Below are 22,495 nucleotides of genomic sequence, written 5' to 3'. Positions count from 1 at the left end.
TATACATTTTTGATAGCGTCACAGTGATAATTGGATTTATGAGGTCCATAATAATCCTCTTCCATTTGCGTAAATATATATTAATAAAAAAAAATTTTGGCGCCAAAATTACAAGCTGTCAGTGGAAAGTTATCAACGGTACTTGAATTTAAGAATCAAAATATAATATTTTAATATTTACAGTGTTAAAATTAAATTTATACAATGGAAGATGGCGATATTGATCAACGTCTTAGGGATTTACAAAGAGAATACTTGGAGTTTTTGGATGATGAGGTAGGTAACTTTAAATATACTAACCTCAAATTATGGACGTCCTTTGTTTTGACAAATATATACGTAAATTTGTTAAAAGTAAGTTATAAAATACTTGTTTTTCTATTAATAGGAGGACCAAGCGATCTATATGGAAGCTGTAAAACAAATGATAGGAGACAAATCGCAGCGTCTTGTTGTTAACGTAAATGATCTCAGGAGGAAGAACCCAGAGCGTGCTAAGAACTTACTGGAGAACGCTTTTGAGGAGCAAATAGCGTTTCAGAAAGCCTTGAAAGAATATGTATCATCTATCGACCCTACATATGCCAAAATAAAGGAGGAGTTCTTTGTAGCCTTCTCGGGTAGTTTTGGAAACAAACATGTTACTCCTAGGAGTTTAACGTCCAGGTAAGCTTATGATTTTTTTTATCTAATAAAGGAATAGAATTTTATTACGTATCTTGAGAATATAAACCTACAAAGATACTCAGATTGTAATATTGTTTCTAATTTAAATTTAAAGAAATTTAAAAATCTCTTTACTTAAAGGAATAACTGAATATTGCTTCGTAGCCACTAGATGTGAGAGTAGTCAGAGTAATCAAATCAAAAAATAGAAGAATATATTTTATTTTTAAAATAAAATATGATTTAAAACCAAATTAAAAAATAATGTTAATTGGACAAAAGTTTTAAATTAATAATTTGATATTAAAGTGCACACAGACATTCCCTATCTTCTACTCGCCACGCTACTTATCAGTAGTTGGAGTATCAATTCAGTAAATAATATTTCAGGTTCTTAGGGAACTTGATATGTGTGGAAGGTATTGTGACGAGGGTGTCCTTGGTTAGGCCAAAAGTAGTTAGAAGTGTACACTACTGCCCGACCACAAAGAAGGTAATGGAACGTAAATACACTGACCTCACCTCATTTGAGGCATTCCCGACCTCTGCTGTGTACCCCACCAAGGTATGTGTACTTTTTTAATTTATTTACAATATATTACTTAGTTATAATAAGTATTGTTTTAGTTTTGGTTTTGGTTTTTTAACCCCTGGACAATTCACACACACCATGTAGTGCCAAGCTAAATAGAACTTGTGTTATGGGTACCATATAACTGTTATAAATACTTAGATACATTTTTTTTCTAAGTATATCTATATATCATGTGAGGAATCAACCTTAGCGGGGTTGATTGGAAGTAAAGTAAAGTGCTAAACAGCTAGATCATAAAGAAGAAGTCTTTATTTTGAATGGCTGCCACTAATTTGATCGGTGATTTTGCCAATGTCAGGATTTGAGAAACACAGTGTTATTTTGTGCCTGTGGCTTATTTTAGTTTGCTCTGTAAGGTTTGACAATTTCATTCAGATTCATTATATTAGAGTTAAGGATAGCACAATACCTGAGGGACAATAAACAATTATTAGTAGAGATGTCCACAAAGGCTGTCATTTTATCTGAACTATTTTTTATTTCATTAATTAATCATTATTTTAATTTTAATTATAGGATGATGATGGTAATCCCCTAGAGACTGAATATGGTCTCTCCCGGTACAAGGACCACCAGACTATAACAGTGCAGGAGATGCCGGAGAAGGCACCAGCCGGCCAGCTGCCGAGGAGTGTTGATATAATCTGTGATGATGATCTGGTGGATAAATGCAAGCCTGGGGACAGGGTACAGGTTGTTGGCAACTACAGATGTTTGCCATCAAAACAGGGCAGTTTTACAGCGGGTACATTCAGGTATACTACAATTACATTATATAATTATTACAATCCAGACAAATTTACTGGTGCTTTTATACAAATGTTGGAACTATGCGGGAATCTAACTCTTGACTATTTAAAGTAAATCACTGCACTACATCCCTAGATCAATGAAGTCACTAAATATATTCGCTTATGTTTTTATCATGTTAATAATATTTTCACCCCTATTTTTTTTAACAATTTTAGCATTGACAAATACATACTACTTCAAATTTTCAACCTTTCTCCATTGACCCCTGTTTTTTTTATAACTTTAATTTATATGGCAAAACAATGTTTGCTAATTAGTTACTATATACATATACATATATATACTTTTAGTGCAGATGTGTAGATCATTTCATAACCCTTTAATAAAAATTATATAATAGTCACAGTGGATAAGTATGTTACAATATATTATGCAAAATAATATGATGTTACATTCACTAACAATACATCAATGAACATTCTAGAACAATACTAATAGCCAACAACATAACACAAATAAACAAGGATATGAATCCGAACATTACATTGGAAGACATCAAACTGTGCAAGCGGCTGGCGAAGCGTACCAATGTGGACATGTTTGAGATGCTGAGCAAGTCACTGGCGCCTTCTATACACGGCCACGATTTTATAAAGAGAGCCATTCTTTGCTTGTTGCTCGGTGGGATGGAGAAGATATTGCCCAATGGCACTAGACTTAGGGGGTAAGTTTTTTAAATTCCCTATATAAGGCTGGGTGAATAATAAAATCTGAGGAAAATTTCCCACTGCGCAATCTAGTCCTAAGCTAAGTAGGTAAGTCTTATGGGGTACTAAACAACAGAACAAATACAGATATGTTTTTTTTAAATGCATAGATAATATACATAGAAAACACTCAGACCAATAAAAACAATTACACTTACGAATACAAATGTTTAAACGTTTGAGGAATCGAATCCGCTACCTTCAGACGTAAAACTTACTATTATTAATTTTATTTTATACATAAAATATTATCTTATCTGTGATACATAATATGTATTATTTTGTTACTTTTATATAATTACGACATCATTGTTTTTTATTATTGTTCAAGAATTATATTTAACATTAAATTTAATTATTTTCTATGTTATCAAAGCTACACATGTGGGACAAATTCGTATCTAATCATGCATGATTTATAAATAAAGACTTTAATCTGGACAATGCTTATTTGAAATCTAACTGAATCTAGACTTAGTTTCACCTGTATGTGTAATTTTGATACGTAAACTATTATGTTAATTCAGTGACATCAACATACTGTTAATCGGCGACCCGTCAGTGGCGAAATCACAGTTACTCCGTTACGTGCTGATGACGGCGCCTCGTGCTATCACCACCACCGGCCGAGGGTCCTCCGGCGTGGGCCTCACCGCAGCAGTCACCACCGACCCCGACACAGGAGACAGACGGTAGGAATTTCCCCCTTCAAAGCCCTTCGACCTAAACCTTTATTTATTTATTTTCGGACTACTCTAATACTGTTGGCCTCAGCTGGCCTTTACAGCTTCACTGGACGATAGGGAGCGAGTGCAGATGGCAAACCAAACCAGCAGGACTTATGAAGCGGATGAAGACCAACTCCAACCTGACGGATACAACTTTAGTCTGAGGCCACCACTAGGGGTTCGAACCACGGCTTAGTCCGTCGTAATTTCCATCCCCGTTTGAATTGGACGGGGGATCAATCGGAGGGGTCCCCTTTAAACAGTGGGGACACCCCTGTTCGATGGGTTTAGCTCGAAGGGCTACTACTCTTACATATATGTTAAACGAGGGTACTAATATCTTAATAAAAAAATAACGGTCGTCGGTAGAATTACGTTGTAGGAGTGTCATTATCATTGCCTTGCCTTTATCCCATTAGTCGGCGCAGTATGTCATTCTCTTCCACTGCACTCTATCGGTCGTCATATCTAAACATACTCTTCTTTTATTCATATCATCTATCACGTTGTAGGAGTGTATGTTATTTTTATAGCAACATCATAATAAAAAAATTATGTATTTTAAAAAGAGTAAAGTTCATCATAAGACGGTGGTCGTAGACTGGAGGCCGGCGCGATGGTGCTGGCGGACCGCGGCGTGGTGTGCATCGACGAGTTCGACAAGATGTCGGACGTGGACCGCACCGCCATCCACGAGGTCATGGAGCAGGGCCGCGTCACCATCGCCAAGGCGGGCGTGCACGCCGCCCTCAACGCGCGCTGCTCAGTACTAGCTGCAGCCAACCCCGTCTACGGCAGGGTACGTACCTTCTTTGTACTTTCACTCTGATCGATCCCGTCCAATCCAAACACGATCGAAATTCGAAGCGGTGCCCTCAGACTAAAGTCGTATCCGTCAGGCGGGAGTTGGCCCGGGACCCCACCTTCTGCAACATGCTGTTCACCTTCATGAAGGGCTACTGGCCGAAAGGAGTGGTATACCGTTGCAGTCGCAGATTAGCGTCGTCAGTGTCAACCACAGATTATTGATATTTATATTATTTCATATATTAATGCCGAACTCAACGCACGGTGCTCCGTACTGGTCGCCGCCAATTAGGTCTTTCCAAAGAAATTTTATTTCTTTGAATTTTTGGTTTAGATTATTAAATATTTTTCTTTATTTGGTCAACGTCACTATTCCACGCGGACGAAGTCCGACCGGACGAAGTCGCGAGTACATCTAGTCTCTAATAAAAATAGAATTATTTTTAAAAAGTTTAATACAATTGTAACATACAGTACGATCAATACAAGACGCCGATGGAGAATATCGGGCTCCAGGACTCGTTGCTGTCGCGTTTCGACCTTCTGTTCGTGATGCTGGACATCGCTGATGCGGATCACGACAATATGATATCTGAACATGTACTGAGAATGCACAGATACAGGTATGTCATAATAATATATATGTATATATATATATATATAATATATTATTGCACTATCTAAAATAAACGTACAATTGGCGAGCTTACTGCCATATGGCATTCTCTACCAGCTAACCATTGTAAATAACCAAGACAAGATTAACTTTAAAATAAAACTGGCAAATAACACGGAACCTTCTTACATGCCCTGTTAATAATAATAATTATTTATACACAAAACACAAATATTCAGTGTGTCTACCTGATCACTACACCACAATAGGCAATGGATAGAGTTTGGATATAGTTTAGAAGTTTTGTATGGTACGTCACTATAACAGCCGTCAGCATTTTATACCGCTCCACATCCATATAACGACCACACATACCTTTTTCCCTTCAGTACACCAAATACAAGCAAACATCAGTCCACACTCATCGTATACTCAATAAATCAAGTTAGAAAGCAGTCCGGGACTTATAATTTATACCTCATAGCATCCAGATCGAGTGAGACACAGCAGACTCATACATTTTTGTGGTCCTTCGAGCCGGATGTGTTGACTGTTCAGCGACCTTAATAAAATAATCTTATGTAATTATTTTCATACATACATAAAATAAATAACAATATAATGTTTTTGTTCTAGAAATCCAAAAGAGCAGGATGGGGAAGTTTTACCCATGGGCTCAACTGTTGAAATGCTCTCAACCGAAAATCCCGATACTGATGAAGTGGAGGTAATAAAATACACTTTAATTCATTAATCACAAGGTTAAAGTTAACATGGCCATATTTTTATTAATTGTGGAGAGAGAGAGGAGGACGCAACTAACTGCAACACAGTTTTTATGTAGTTGTTTACATTTTACATGTTATTGTAATAATTTTGTATTATTTTATATAAAGAATGAAAGCTTTCTCTAATAATTTGTTGAACGACTTTCAACAGTCATGGCGCACCCGTGTACGCCATGACTGTTGAAAGTCGTTAATTAGAAAATGGATTGAATTATAGTAAATCCGTATTTACTATAATTCAATCCATATTCTAATTGACGGTCTCAGTGGTGTAGTTGTTTAGTACTCCGCTTTGCGTCTGGTGGTGATTCGATTCCGTCCTCGAAATAATTCTGTATTATTAAAATTATTTGAAGACCTTTTTTTCTCTTGTTTTATTTGCCATAAAAGGTGTGTGGTATTTGAGTATGTTATTATTGATGATGTCATTTGTTATTTTATTTTTTGTGTTTGCTAATTACTCCAATGTGTTTTAGGATTCAAATGAGTCCATTTATGAGAAGTATGACCCCCTGCTGCACGGTAATACTCGCAGGAAGAAGGACCAGATCCTGAGCACGAAGTTTATGCGCAAGTACATCCACATTGCACGTCTAATGAAGCCGAAACTCACGCAGGAGGCGTCCGACGTCATCGCTGATGAGTACGCCAGACTGAGGAACCAGGATATGATGGACAGCGATGTGGCCAGGGTGAGGACGTAAATAATACTTTAGTGAAATACTCCATAGGAGAATCTAAATGAAATCAACAGATATCTGGATAATATTATAAACGCGAAAGTTTGTAAGTATGGATGTTTTTCTTTCACGCAATCACGGATTTTGATGATACTTTACAGTAATATAGCTTATGCATCAGAATAATACATGGGCTATATTTTATATTGAAAATTAACGCGGGTGATACCAGGCGCACAGCTAGTTATAAATACAGGAAGAAAGAACCACCAATTAAATAAATACTGCTCCTAATTACATGAAGTTGTGGATGTTTTTAGAAAAAAAAAAAATGGAGGTAATAGTCAACCATTTCTGTAGGAGGAATAGATTTATATTTTATAGAGTTGTCCCCTTTGGTATTACGAGCATTCAATTCCTTGCTAGCTGTCTAATCACATTTTATTTCCCTTTAATTTCTTATTGTCCTTATTATTCTCTTTTCTTCACTCTTTCTAAATGTGTGTGCGCTTAAGTAAATAGGTCTCACTGCTTTCTATATCTCCGTACAATTCACACAGCTCCATGTAGTCCCAAGCCAACCAAAGCTTGTATTATAAGTACTAGACAACTGATAGAAATATATAGATACGTTTTTATGTAAAAACATATATATAATATAACATAGAAAACATCCAGACCGATTGAAACAATCATACTCTTTAATACAAATGTTTGTATCGTGAGAAATCGAACCCGCGACCATCGGAAGTAAAGCGGTGTGATAAACCGCTAAGCTACTGCGGTTGTCAGCGATAGCCAAAAATCGCTACGCTACGCATTTAAGCACCGTATTGTGATGGCTTCTACAATGGTAACAATCTGGTGACACAGACGCAGCCCGTGACGGCGCGTACGCTGGAGACGTTGATTCGGGTGGCGACCGCGCACGCCAAGTGCCGCCTGAGCTTCCAAGTCACACAAGACGACGCTCTCGCGGCCATTGAGCTCGTCCAGTATGCATACTTCAAGAAGGTCGGTATATTGAAGTGACAGTCTCTCGTGACTAGTTGGCATTCTTATATTCGTGGCCATTCATTGGGCTCCCGAAAATATTGTCGAGCGCAGCGATGGCTGACTCATCCGTCGTAATCTTGAACCGTTCAGTGTTTCCCAACCTTTTTAGTGCCATGCCTTAGCCTTTCTAAAATTTCAATATTAGGTTTTAGGAAGAAATCACTAGGAAATTGTTGAGACTAAGTAAATGTTCAATACATAATGAACTGCACACGGTGGGTAACACTGCGTGCAGTAACAGTGGGTAACAGTGCTGCTTATAGGGACTGGTCTGCTCTAATCACTACGGCTAATTTAATGTTTATTTAATATTTTGATTCTAATAAATTAGTGTTAGTTGGTGGTTTGTAATAACCATAAAAAAATACCCCATGGCCAGACGAAAAAAAGGAATATCCCTGATGTTTCAGACGTCTATAGGCTACGGTAACCGTTTACCATCAGATGGGATGTATGCTTTACCGCCGTCGTAATATAAAAAGATATAATATTATATAAATGGCACAATAATACTAAATAATTACTGTAAAAACACAGATGGCAATAAATTTTGTAGTGTTTTTAACTAAACATTAAAATGAAAGAATTCACAAGAATTATGATTATATTTTTATGATGTATGTTTCAGGTACTAACAAAGGAGAAACGTCGTAAGCGTCGCGCGTCCTCAGACGGCGAGGACGAGGCTGCCAGGAACGCCACCCCACGCGCCAAGAGAACCCGCAGAGCGGTATCTAATCTCATCTATATCTGTAGATATAATAAACAAATTAAGTGGCACTCGGGGACTGCCGCGGTAAAGCTATTGCATAGCATTTTTTTATCAGCTTATGCAATTATGTTTTTTTATTTATGCAGTGCTTTTTTTTTATATTAATTCAAGTCACACTTTTTGAGCGTGGTGACCGATAAGAAAACAATTTATTATACAGTAATAAAATAATTTACTTTCTCACAAACAGCTGCTTACGTACTCGTCCGATTTCGGAGCAGCTCGTCTCGTGCGAGCTTCGTGTACTATGCTAGTCGCACGCACACACACCGTGCCGAAGTCTGCCGAACTGAAACGACGTTAGACGATGCACGACTTTCAACGCCGCACCGCTGTGCCGGTCGGAGTGGGTGGTGTTAGGTTTATTTTCGTTACGGAATTTCTTGATTCGGTCACCGCGCTCAAAGCCCACTATAAAAGCTATGCAATAGCTTAAAAATTAACTGAAGATATGCGAGAAAACAACGAAAAAGATCATAATTTAATTTAATGAACTATGAACAATTAACAATTAAGTATATTCAATTTCATGGCATTTGAGTGCACGGATTTCGAATACCGTGTTGTAGATTCATTATATCAGTTGTCTAGTGCCCATAACACAAGCTGGCTTAGTTTGGGACTATGGCGCTGTGTAAATTGTCCAGGGATATTGTATTATTACATATTTACAGGATGGTGAGAGCGAAGATCCTTACCAGTTCTCGTCTGACGAAGAAGCAGAGCCGATGCTACGGGCGGCACACTCCTCGCAGCCTGAACCCTCACAGCGAACGACCAGATCCTCACAGAAGACTATAGACGCTAACAGGTACTACATTCATGCGTACCAACTACGCAGTTTGTGGCCGTTCAAGTATTACGTAAACAGATTGATTATAATTACTAACCCCCATGCTTACGTAAACATTTTCCAATTAATGTATTGTTTTTTTAACAAAGACAATGTGAGGGTTGCGTAGAAAAGTAAATAACTGACGATGACGTAATCATCATCTAGACTCCCCCACACCCATGTCATCCAAAATAAGCAAAGCAAAGAAATAATAGAACGGCCCGTTTTTTAATGGGCAATGGAACTATGCAAACAAATGTGCGAACGGTTTACGTTAACGGAGCACCAGTAGAAGATAAGAGATAGATTGTAACACAATGATGACCATAGACTAATCTTTTATCTAACAAAACAGGGTTTTGTTCCGAAGTCGGAAGAAACAGCTAGTCTGAAATAAAAATAAAAATCATTATATCCAAATATAATTAAACTAGTTTTAACACGAATATTTTTAGCTTTTTATAAGATAAAATATAGTCTATAATAAATAAATCCTGAATAATCTGATGGTAGGTTTAACACACCTTAGTTTGTAATAGACCTACATGAATATTTTGATTTCCTATGTCTACATACACTAAACGCTATGTGAATTACATGACGTTAGATAAAATGACATATCTAAACATTCCATTATTCTACGTCTTACTGCAAAGTATAATGCAACCTCGGCATAACAAATCGAATGGGGACAAGTAAATATTCGGTATATCAAGTAATTCGTTGAACTGAGATTTGTTATGTTGAGGTTATGTTGGTCTAAAAATCGTTATAAAGAGGAAAAAACATTTCTTAGCCTACATGTGACGAGCAGCAGTGTTTTTACATTACTTTCCATCAAACAACAATGATCAATGAACAAAAACATCCACAGAATCACATACTATGAGATTAAGAGTTATACATACAACTTTTTATAAAGGTTTTAGGTTGACAAAATTCGTTAACTCGAGGTATTTGTACTTCTTCTTGACAGTTGAAAATTCGTTATAAAGGTTGTTCGCAATGTGAAAGTATATTTTACATTGACTCTTATGGATTATTACTAAGAATTTGTTAAATCTAGGAGGTCGTTATATTGAGGTATGTTGCATTAAGATTGCACTTATTATATTTGATTGTCTCCAGACTGGGTCAGTTCAAGAGCGCTCTCCAGCAACTGTTCCGGGATGAACGCGTCAACATGCTGCCCCTCGAGCGTATCACGACTTACATGAACGAGAAATACTCGCACGAGACGTTCGACTCTGATGAGATACAAGCGGCGCTGGAGCGCATGACTGTAGACAACCAGGTCATGATGGCAGACGATATCGTATTTTTAATTTAAGCCTTCTACTCATCCGTTATATGTTAAGTCATATAATTAATATGTCAGCACCTTTTTTAATAGTCATGTTATTTTAGCTAACTATAAACCTTTTATAGTTTTGCAGCGCCACCGTCCAAAAGCTGCAAGTCCGGTCACAATCTTGACAGCTAGGACATTTGTTTTATAAAAAAGGCAGTTAATCTTTTTACAGTGAAAAATTAAAAAAAACTATTTTTTATTTATATAAAGTTTAATTAATAAATATTGGGTTGTAGTATATTTATTAATACCTATACTTTATGAATTTTCTGATTATGCGTTTTAAATAAACACCCACACATGATTTCTAAGTAACCTATAAAAATGGGTAATTAAAATTAATTTCAAATAGTGCCCCAACCCTATTTAAAAATTGCAAAAACCTGGTAACTTTGCTAATGTCAAATTTGTCTCCGAGATTAAAAACAGACTATAATCACTGGTTATATGTTAAGTTAAGTCGGTGTTATGAAACCATGAGTTTCATTTTATAGTATGTAGAGATGAAGCTAATGATTTGTAAACAAAATAATTAGGATGATTGGGAAAAAAAATAACACATTATTTTTAAGTTGAACTTCGTGTTCAAAATTCGATTATTATAAGCATTATGATCGTAAATTAAGATCTAATCATAAATCTCGTAAAAAAGTTAGTGATAATAAATAATAATTCCGCCTGAAATGGAAAGTACAAAATGTTAAAACACAGAAAACCTTGACTTGATTGTAATGATACATAGGAATATCCAGTTTCTAGGGGGAACCACATGGAGGTCAATCTCACATAGCATTGCTAGTAATTGAGTTATTAGTCCACATTACTAACAATCCCCTTCCTCTAATGAATAGTGACCGCATCCCGAATAATAAATAGGTGTGGTACCTGTGTAAGCTGTAGTTACAAGATTATTAAATAAGGAGTCGTTTAAGTTTAATTGTAATTACTTTTGTATCAGATCATGTGATCAATAAATGATTTAAGTTTAATTTATTACTTTTATTTCTTACTAGCTGTACCTGCAACTTCGTCCGCGTGGAATTTCACTTTATTTGTCTAAAATGAAAGTAGCCTAAGTTACTCCTTAACACATCAGCTACCTGCTAAAAAATCTCGTCAAAATTGGTCCAGCCATTTCAGAGATTAGCCGGAAGAAACAGACAGACAAAAATTATAAAAAATATTATTTTGGTGTATGTCCGTATTAATATTCATGTGCATATAGTAAAAAATGTAATACACTCCAATTGTATTTATAAGTATAGACGTCATTGTATTATGTAAAATTATATATTGTTAAATGCGTATATAGTATTTAACAATATATAATTTTTATACTTAACTAGCTGTCCTTGCAAACGTTGTTTTGCCTTAAAATAAAAAAATAAAATTTAGGGGGATGAAAAATAGATGTTGGCCGATTCTCAGACCTACTCAATACGCTCACAAAATTTCATGAGAATCGGTCAAGCCATTTCGGAGGAGTATGGGAACGAAAACTGTGACACGAGAATTTTATATATAAGATGTAGTAGTAAATCTGTATGTATTGCCAGGAACAAAAATAATATATCCTAATTCAATTTACCTCGGTCTCTCCAAAATATTACTTCTCTATAGTTTATGGAACCCGATTCCATCACGACATTTTCTATAGATAAATACATGCTTATCTTCTATACCAAAAGTGCATAAAGTTACTGCGCTACCGATGGCGAGTTCCATTCGTCGCACGGTACAAACATTTGTATTCATAAGTATGATTGTAGTGGTCTGAGTGCTTTCTATGCAAGGGCGAATCCAGCTTAGGCGCTAGGAGGGGGTCACATAGTCGTGGTCAAGTCATGAACTTATAATTTAATATTGATAACAATAGATACATAAATATTTTTAAAGAGTTAATTAGTGACTGTCACCTTTTGTTTTTTTTTTTTGTATATATCATTTTCGTACTGTTATATGTTTAAAAAGACTTATTGTCTGTGTAACGCTAAAAAAATATGTTTTGTGTACTCTTAGATGTATACCTATTTGTATTGATTTTATTATACTTAAATAAAGAACAATTAAAAAAAAATAGATACAAGTAAAAATTACGTATTTTATTAATGTACCTAAGTACTGTACTTAAAAGTACATATTAAAATAGTACGGTGACAAAATATATATATCTAATATATATAAAATCATTATGTTCAATTAGTGGTCCACCTGAGTCCTGGGCTGGTATTCCACGTCTAGTACCCATAACACAAATTCTGCTTAGTTTAGAACTAGATGGCGCTGTGTAATTTTGTCCTGCGTTATTATTATACACAATTATGAATAAACCATTTTTTTTCTGTGAATTCAAATTAATAGTAGTATGCGTAAAGGATGAATAAATTAAAAAAAAAAATAAATAGGATAAATAACATTTATTACTATTTTCTATTTTTTCCTTTACCCTTAGCTTTTCCTTCCCGACCTTTGCCTCTATTCAATTTATTGACTTTACCACCAAATACCTTTCTTTGTTTATTAAAAGGTTTTTGTCCTTTATGTTTATTTTTACCATCCTCAGGTTTCTTGGTAAATCTCCTTTTACCACCATCTTGATCTCTCTGGAACTTCCTTTTGCCGTGTTCTTGATTCTGGAACTTTTTCTTGCCGCCATCTTGTTGAACGTTTTTGCCAACATCCTGATGTTTTTGGAATTTTTTCTTCAACTTTTTATCTAATCTCATCTTCTTGAAACCTCTGTTAGAATCGTCATCTACTTTTCGTTTACGTTTTTCGGTGAAAAGATCTGTAATGTAAAACTTCTATGTTTAAAAGAGCTACACTAATAATAATAACCCGGACAATCCATATAGTCACAGTTTGTTATATGCATTGTTATTTAGAAAATAATAATAATCTTTATTAACATACATTATGTTTAAACTTTCAGTCCAGAGTCTGAAGTAGGTTAAAACCTACAGATCTCTAGGCTTTCTCCGGGGATTGCAGTACTATATAATATCTTAAAAACTATTATCCGTTTGAGTGCCATGAGGCATACATGAGTACAAAACTCATGTATGCCTAGAAATGCCAAGAAAAATTTTGATGTCCTACACAATGTCCTTTCCTGCAAAAAAAAATATTAAAAAAATTGTCCAATTCTAATATTTTCCCTGTGGAGCGCTACAAGGCAACTGATTTTGTGAGAACTATAGCGCTCCTGGCTTTTCACTATGTTTGTGAGGTAAATTTATAATTTTTTTTAGCTTGAACTGTGGTTCATATGACAGTTTGTGTGTGCGTGTGTGTATATGCATGAGAGAGGGTGTGGTGTTCGAGGAGTAATATAACAGGTACCTTGTTCGGGCTCTGCGCCAACTTCTTTCCTATAATAATCCGCGTCATCATCGTCCTCATCTTGCTCCATATCCGCCGTGTTCTGAGATTCCGCTGCAGCCAGCTCCATTAACCTGGACCAAGGTTTAAAAGTTTACTTTTGTGATCGGCGATAAGGTATATATGATGAGATGTGGTGTCGCTGTTTACTTTGTTTGCTGTACTATCTAGTTAGTGCATATGCAGGTGTAATAATTGAAAATGAATGAAATGATTTTTGTTTATTGTTCTCTCTTAGAATACAAACAAACATTTATATACATTATTAATATATAAATATGTATAAACATATAATATTGGCAAAGGAGAGAGGCAACAATGGGCGGCCTTATCGCTGAATAGAGATCTCTTCTAGCGATTGACCTACTAGTAAGTTATTTTTCTTCATTAAGTATTGTCCGGACTTTTCGGTCCACTTTATCATATTTATAAGCTGATATAGAATAGTGCACCAAACTGCTCTAACGGAAGACGGTAACCGGACACAAGCGGAGAATGATAGATTGAGCATGTCAATCAGGTATGGATCTGCCATAGAGGGAGTTGTTGTTGCAAAGGGACCTCTATGTCCCTATGTCCTACGGTCTTCTCCATTTCAAATTATATATACTAAATTCCAAAATAATTGAATAAATATGCGGCGTGGAAATGCTACTTTGTGTCATGATAAATTTTCAATTACTGCGCCAGTGTTAATATAAACATCTTACTTACCTCTGACTTTCCGTGACCTCTTTCTTTCTCTTTATTCCATCTAGAGCCTTCTGTTTGAGCTCCTCCTTGTGCTCTTGTTTTCTCTTCACATTTTCTTCTTGCTGAGCTTTCCGTTTCTCTTTCTGCCGTCTGTAAATAGTTTTGTATAATTCGATTTTTTTATACATATTGAATTATATACCCGCTGGTCTAGCTATACACGCTGGCGTGGCCTTAGTCAAGAATATTACAGTACGGTAACTGCAACTGTCAAATAGTTCATAAATAAAATGGTGAAATTATAAGATTGTAATAGCTAGAATTGAACCCGCGATCATGGAAAGTAAAGTGATACTACTAAAATGCTACATGGACTAAGAAAATTGTAATGAATATTTCTCTTGTTGAAATGTCCAAAAGTAGAGTTCTCTCTCGGCCTCTTAAATACGAGTATAATATGGTATATACGAGTATACATTGTAATTGTTACCACACTTACTTCTTTTCTTCTCGTTTCTTCTTTATCAGCGCTTTTTCTTCATCTGTTTTTTCTACTAACTCATGGAATAGTACCTCGCCATCCATTAGTCCATCTTCTACCTAAAAATTGGAACATAAATCATAAGTAAAATAGAATTGTAAATGAATTATTTTCATAAAAGAATTCTCACGTGTATCTACAAATCATGCCCTAAAAGTTTAAAAGGATATATTGTCATCAGAAATAGTTTTTTCAATGTAATTGAAATGGTAAACAAGTTGGCCTCCTGACGGTAAGTGGTAAAACAGCACAACGGACATCATGTCATTATGGGATATCCGTCATACAATTACAACAGCGACACTTTACCTCCATAAGGATCTTTCTTCTATGCTACTTTACTTTTGTCTACCAATAACATTCAAGGAAGCCAGCACAAAAATTTATATATTACTATCTATAAAATGGTTATACAAGGTCTGGCCAAAATATATTTACCCGAAATTTAAATAATAAGTTAATTTGAATTGTAAACACTTAAAATAATAATATATACAAACTAACTAACAAGAGCACGGACTATATGTCTGTGCTTTTTTTTCTTTTATTCTCCATAAAAGAAAAAAAAGCACCTAAGATTTACTGTTAATTTAGAATACTCTTGTCTAAGACAAGCATAAGCAAAAAATGGAAACTTAAAAAGTGCAGGCAAGTAACGTTACATAGTTGTTATTAGGTGCTAGAGAACTGTAGCACTGCGATTTACATAGATCTATTATACTCGCTCTTTTTTTAGAGTTCGCTGCGTAGGCGATTCGTTCCAATTGTCCCAGACGGGACAAGAATTGGAAGAAATTCTTAGGAGTAATGGTTTTTATCTCCTCAGGATAGAGTGTAAAGTACACACCAAAGGATATATTTTGTTTATAAGAGGGATTAAGGCAGTAAAACTACAGGATATGAAGGCAAAGATTACTAGATGGGCAACTTCATCTCATGCTGAATGGATTAGTTTTGTAACGGCTAGATGTTGATATTTTTCATGATAGCATTAATAAGTTTATTAATGAATTTGGAATGGTAAGGCATTTACACTTAAATAGTGAAAAAGGTAAAAAATACTCACTTTGATAAGTTGAAAAGATATCCTAGGGCCTAATTCGAATAATCTAATGGCTGATTTAGAGTCCGCTGCGGCGCCCCGGGAGGACAAAGTTTGCGGCAACACCACCTGGGAATTTGGATCGTCTTCGAACTCGCTTTCTGACATCAACGCCGCTCTACAAAGATTAATTTGTGAAAACGGTGTGTAGGAGAGAGAATAATCAAGAAGTATGCAAACTCCTTACTCTGTAGATTTGACATAAATATATATAATTTAGTCTTCTATGCCACTAGATGGCGCTACTACAAAATTTCTTCACGAGAAGGTCTCTTCCTTGTTTGAATATGTTCATTATTTTCAACTATACAAATATTGTTATAAATCAGTGCAATGTATAATTTACTGTTAGTATTGTGAACCATTGCTAAACAAAAGACAAATTTCCAGCCATGACAAGCGGGTAATGTTTAAAAACGAGGCTTACATGCCCCTAACCTTAGTACGCGGTACTTACTTATCGAAGAATTCAGACATGTCTCGACACCGATTTAGATTTGGTATTTTACCTTGCACCATCTGAAATATTAGAAATAGAAATAATCTTTATTCAAATAAACTTAATATAAGCAGTTATAAATAGTCAAGTTTTTTTATTCTACCGCTCATTCGGAATGCAGACTCATCACGAGAAGAATGAGCAAGAAATTTGTGTGTTGTGATTTCTCAATATTGATGTGATTATTTTTATTTAAATGTAATTAAATTTATTTTTATTTAAAAATTGTGACGCATCCATCACAATTTTTTAAATTTCTCCTATTCTATACCATAACACGCATGTATTATACACATAACCTTCCACTTCTATCGCTCTATCTATTGCTGGAAACTAAAAGAAAATAATTGCGTTCCGTTGCGTAATTTAAAAGATTAAAGAGTGGCAGTGACTTTATTTTATACTATGTAAAGAAGTGCTGAGCTGAGTATGATTTTTTGTATCGGTCTGGGTATTTTCTATGTATAATAAGTATGTATTTACGAAAAAAATTGTCTATGTATTTGTATCAGTTGTCTAATAGCCATAACACAAGCTTTAGCTAGTTTAACTTGGGTCTAGGTGGCGCTGTGTGAATTGTCCTGAGACTATTATTTTTTATTTTTATTTTTTGAAAAATGTTTATACAGATCAATACCTATATGTATAAATAAAATTGGAGTGTCTATTTGTAATATTCAAATAACCGTTTTTTACCACATGCATATGAATATAAATATGGTACATACACCAAAATATTTTTTTTACAATTTTTGTCTGTTTGTCTTTCCATGTCTGTTTGTTCCAGCTAATCTGTGAAATGGCTGGAACGATTTTAACGGGACTTTTATTGGTAGGTAGCTGATGTAATAAGGAGTAACTTAAGCTACCTTTATTTTAGAAAAATTCTCTAATTCTTTTATGGTAAATTCCACGCGGACGAAGTGGCGAGTACAGCTAGTATAGTATAAATATAATTACCTTTTTCGTACCCTTGTTGAGACCAACAGGCGTAGCTCTGATTGCATAATGTCGTAGATCTATTAGTTTAGTGCTTGGATTATAATTCATTAACACACAACGTCGAATATTCTTCAATTTCACCTGTAATTTGCAATTTATTAGTAGTATAGACTAAATGATGGTCAGGTTAATACAATTCCATTACAACCTAAGAATATGTGATGGAATTTGGGAAGGAGCATCTTATTTAAAAATTTTTATACATTTGCAGAATTTATCTCAGTGATACTTACTGTTGTAATATTAATTGTAGGAAACATGTTTTGGAACATGGTTGCCATGAGTTTCATGTGCATGCCTTCACCGGAGAAACTATTGAGCACAATCAGGGGAGCATTTTGAAATGCTTTCATCATAACGTACTGTTTCTTCAATGAAGATATCACATCGCGCGCTAAGCTGTACTGTAAAAAAGGTCATAGTTTAATTAATATCCTTAGTTTTTTGAAGGAAAAATATACATATCATAATATAAGATTTTTTTAACTTAAACCTAATGCCCAATTTACACTCCAAGTGACCATGGATGTGAGCAGCGCGAGTGGAAACACTTCCCATGCAATTGGCGCTGCCCGGCGCTCCCTCGATTGTCAGTTTTTCGTGCACGAGTCAAAGGAGTGGCAGTGCGAGTGGCAGCGTCTTTTTACATTCAGCCCTCTCGCTCAGTTGTCGCCCAAAGCAATATTTCTCGCAACGCGACTAGCAGGGGAAGCGGCTGAATGTAAATTTAGCATAAACTCGAGCATTATCATTACCCGCTAACTACCATATCTTACGTTATTTTGGCGTAAGTTCGCGACTTCAGTCATTAGACTATGAGTTGATGCAATGAATGTTCCACCGTGGATATGCCTGTCCAACTTCATTTTAAATAGTCTATTCGAGATAGTACATCTTCTTCTTAACTTCCAGTTTGTGATTTTATCACTTAATCTGATCCCCATCTCTCTATTGCCCTTTGATACACGACAATTGATGGTTAACCACATATTTAGTATACCTAAAACAGTTCATAGAAACTTACATTATGTACACGGAATGTGAGAGTAGGTCCTCTTGGGAGCCGTGCTAGTCTCATATATGTGCCAAGCTCTGTTTCTGTGAACATAATCATGTGAGAGACATGAAGGTACCCTGATATTGATAGAAAGTCCTTGATTGTGTTCTTTTTTCTTTCCTAAAAACAATACATACAAATAAATGAGTTTTATTAAAATTAATAAAAATAAGCATTTCTGAATAGTCATGTAATGTAATATGGACTCTATTCTCTACATTTAGAATATCATCTAACCATTGTGCATGTAGAGTCGAGACTGCTAAAGAAGCTAGCCAAGCTCTGGATTTTTTATTCTTTATGTGGCTACTGCTATGCATCTATTTTATATGCATAATTATAAATAAATCTATGATATATAATGAGATGGTTCAGATCTTGTTGTTTCTGCTTGACTGAGTATCACACATTGAAAAGTAGAGAATAATTTTGACCCCTTTTTTGTTCTCAATTTATTTGTTAAAGTCTTTTCCACTATATATCAATTTGATCATTGCTAATGATATTAATAATTTACAGAACTTTTTATTTTGTCAATTTCTTGCATATTACATGTTATTCCCTAGTCCCTAAACTATATAGTTATCTCTTATTAGTAGTTATGCATATAATTAATAGTTTCAAACTAGGTAATTTTAAGATTTCTGAAACGCAGCAGATTAAAACAAATCAAACTGTACCTTAAGTTGTGCCGCTGTAAACGGTTCCATGAGCTTTCTAAAGTCCTTCGTTAAGTCCATAAGGTCCTTGCTGCACTGTCCGCGGTGAATTACAAAGGAATGTGGGGCCTTCACCAAGTGCTCAGGCTCCAAAGCCTGTTTACTTGCAGGATTCTTTTTAGCACACTTTCCTTTTCGTTTACCCATTTTTCAATGACTCAAAAGTAAAATAATATACAAAAATAACCAATTATACTAAACACTAAAGTATAACTTATATAATTTAACTCTTATTATTTTTAAAAGCCTAGTTTAATAATAACATAAAATATTTTGATCAATTTCGAGGTTAAAAAGCATGGTTATGAAAACTTTGTGGAATAAGTCAAAATGACTTACGATTGACAATGACAGCTCCGTCAGTCTATTTTTTTTATATTAATGTCTTGGCATAACGTGCATTCGCCGAAGACAATTTTGGGTCAAAGAAAAGGCAATTGAACATAGAAGCAGATCCACACATATTAATTAATTGTACCTACTTTTTCAATCAATAAATATAGGATGAATTTTGAAGCAAAATACCTTAAAAGAAGAATTATATCAACTAAATTAGCCAATCGCGATCAATACACATTTAACAAAACAACATCGTTTCCACGAGGACCATGGAATGAATAAAATGGAGGATGATAAGATGAATATGAGGTCAGGTCAGAGAGCCCATCGTGACTAATTCACCAGGAATTTAATATGTGGTTTCCAAGGTAAACCGCGTAAAAGTCAACCTGACAAAAATACAATTGCTTCCTTTTTTAAAAGCCGGCAAAGTTTTTGTACTTGTTTAAGTGTACTGTGCTGGTGCTGCATGTGTGGCGCTAATCACTTACCATCACCGATGATATAAAAAAACAGTTTATGTACTCCAAAAACCACTATATAGGATATAATATGATTCTTTTATTTCTATGCAAGACCCGTCGGCCCTAATGGGTCCTGTTCGCAGTGTGTACCATTGAGGATATGCCACACATAAGATCTGATGGTCGAGACGGATTGAGAAAAAGCTAAAGAGCAGCAATTTTCGTAACCGGCCTTGGAAATCCTTAAAACTTTTTAAAAATGTTTTATACCACAAATCAGGCGGAATTACGGCCAGCATTGAGTACAATGTAGAAAATTATAAATAATCGCACGAGATTGTTTCCAGAGGGCACCAGTGTAGTAACAACCGTGTGGAATAAAGTAATAATAAAACACGGCAAAACAAATCAAAACAGCTTTATTTTCTGCTGGTTCCTTGTGGATTTCCATACTTGCACATGAAATACTACACTATCATTGTCTAAGTCTCACGCGTTAGAGTGACGAGGTTTTGTTCGAATTGTTCTAAAAATGGTACGTAAAACCTTCTCAGCGGGAGAGCTTAGATTGGATTATTTAACGTAACAACCAATAGAACACATACTGAATGTATTTTTGTATACAATCACAATACAACAGTACATATGAGTACAGTAAAACAACGTTGAGTACAAACGTTCATTTTCAGCTATAATCCCTTACACTTGACTAATCCGGGACCATATACCGCTACCATGAACTCGACCAAATAAGTCGAAGGAATAAAAAATAAAGCATATGATACAAAAAAATCGATTTTGCGTCGCCACATAACGAATTCATGGTAGCGGGCTGTAGAACATGTTAGTGTCACTTTACCATGACACAAAGGTACTTATACATCAATATACTATTCTATTTCATAGTGCATAAAGTGCAATACCGTTTAGTACCCAAATTATACTATTTCGAATTTAATTTGTAAAGGAAGAGGAGTTTGGTAGTTTATTCAGAATAATAAATAATCATGCACCATATTTAGAGTATGTAGACTCAAAATTATTCAGATCTGCTGACATCAGTTATACATATGATATTATAATGAAGATTATCCAAAACATAACGCTGTAAAATTATGTCTGTACCTTGGAACGATGAAGTTATATGGGCGCAGGTGTAGATTTAAATTGAGCGTGCAGTAAACAACATATAAATGGAAACTATAAGAAACAAAAAACACATATAGGATGCTACCAAATTATCTGCCTTTCCTTCTACATTATATTTTCGGTGAAAAAAGCCATTTCATGTCTTGGTATAATTAAAAAAGCAATTAATTTTATACTAAAACTTCTTCACTGCCTGTAATATATCTCAATTTAAGTACGATGGCAGTTTACAGACGCTTATAGTACCTACCAAAGCATACTGTGACTGAAGATGTTTTAATAGGCTAATTTACACAAAACAGAATATTTGCAATAAGGACATTTTTTTGTATGAAAACATTAATGACTTTAGACCAACAAAACTACTTTTTTTATCACAACATATACGTAACTGTACTGTAGAAGGGAGTGCAGATAATGTTGTATCAGCCTGTATCAGTGACAGCTCAATTTAGTTAATCTTAGTTGGGTGCCAGACAGAAAGTTTTAGGTGCACGTAATTTACATATATCTTTTTCATTATAATATCATTAGGTTATTATCCACTATAGTCGTAACATTGCACCGAACTATACTGAATTTACCAAAGGATTATACGGTGATGCAAAATATACAGAATATCTTTATTTAAAAAAGGTGCGATAGAAAATATTACATAAAATTAATATTAAAAAAACAATTAGCAACCTTCATGACGAGGAACTATAGAAGATGACCGATTTTAGACGAAGATACATTAAATTTAAATCACAATGAAGAATGTCACTATTCAGTTATTAGAATTTACGAATATAAAAGCCCCTACTTTACCCCCTATTAAATTAGCTACTAACTATATTCATTCTAGTCTATTATCAGTTAAATATCGTATTAATTTTAATAAAATCATATTATATTGTGTACACTCACATGCAATATAAATGACGTATCGCATCATATATAGTAATCGAGTTAGCATGCAGAGGCGTAGCTACGTAAACAAAGGCCAATGTGTAATAAGTTGAGCCTTAAATAAAAAAAAAACTGTAATAAACTGTGGATTTAACACTGTACAGTAATTACAATTTATTGACATTTGATTGTGCTGTATAGCACTTTTTTATACCCCTGAATTATAATGATATAATTAAAAGAC

General features: G+C 34.9%; 2 protein-coding genes across 2 annotated transcripts; one reads left to right on the top strand and one right to left on the bottom strand.

The window, feature by feature from the left end:
- Positions 1-106: 106 nt before the first annotated feature.
- On the top strand, positions 107-11,054 carry LOC131848621 (DNA replication licensing factor Mcm3). The gene is made up of 14 exons (XM_059198543.1): positions 107-276; positions 389-666; positions 1,057-1,231; positions 1,778-2,016; positions 2,499-2,738; positions 3,309-3,473; positions 4,110-4,308; positions 4,791-4,939; positions 5,569-5,659; positions 6,197-6,412; positions 7,274-7,414; positions 8,085-8,186; positions 8,903-9,039; positions 10,192-11,054. Exons 1-14 carry the CDS (start codon positions 205-207, stop codon positions 10,391-10,393), a joined length of 2,406 nt encoding a protein of 801 aa, XP_059054526.1. The 5' UTR covers positions 107-204; the 3' UTR covers positions 10,394-11,054.
- A 1,639-nt stretch (positions 11,055-12,693) lies between these two features.
- LOC131848688 (protein Peter pan) lies at positions 12,694-19,709 on the bottom strand. Its single transcript, XM_059198615.1, has 10 exons — positions 19,370-19,709; positions 18,657-18,809; positions 17,866-18,036; positions 17,591-17,713; positions 16,589-16,650; positions 16,096-16,249; positions 14,988-15,088; positions 14,510-14,638; positions 13,757-13,869; positions 12,694-13,202 (listed from the first exon to the last, which is right to left on the bottom strand). Exons 1-10 carry the CDS (start codon positions 19,553-19,555, stop codon positions 12,838-12,840), a joined length of 1,557 nt encoding a protein of 518 aa, XP_059054598.1. The 5' UTR covers positions 19,556-19,709; the 3' UTR covers positions 12,694-12,837.
- Positions 19,710-22,495: the final 2,786 nt, after the last annotated feature.

Source organism: Achroia grisella, unplaced genomic scaffold (assembly GCF_030625045.1).
Source record: "Achroia grisella isolate CSIRO2021 unplaced genomic scaffold, CSIRO_AGI_Agris_v1 utg567, whole genome shotgun sequence".
Classification (NCBI taxonomy): Eukaryota; Metazoa; Arthropoda; class Insecta; order Lepidoptera; family Pyralidae; genus Achroia; species Achroia grisella.
Note: the sequence above shows the minus strand (reverse complement) of the source record. Positions and strands in the feature narration are given on the sequence as shown.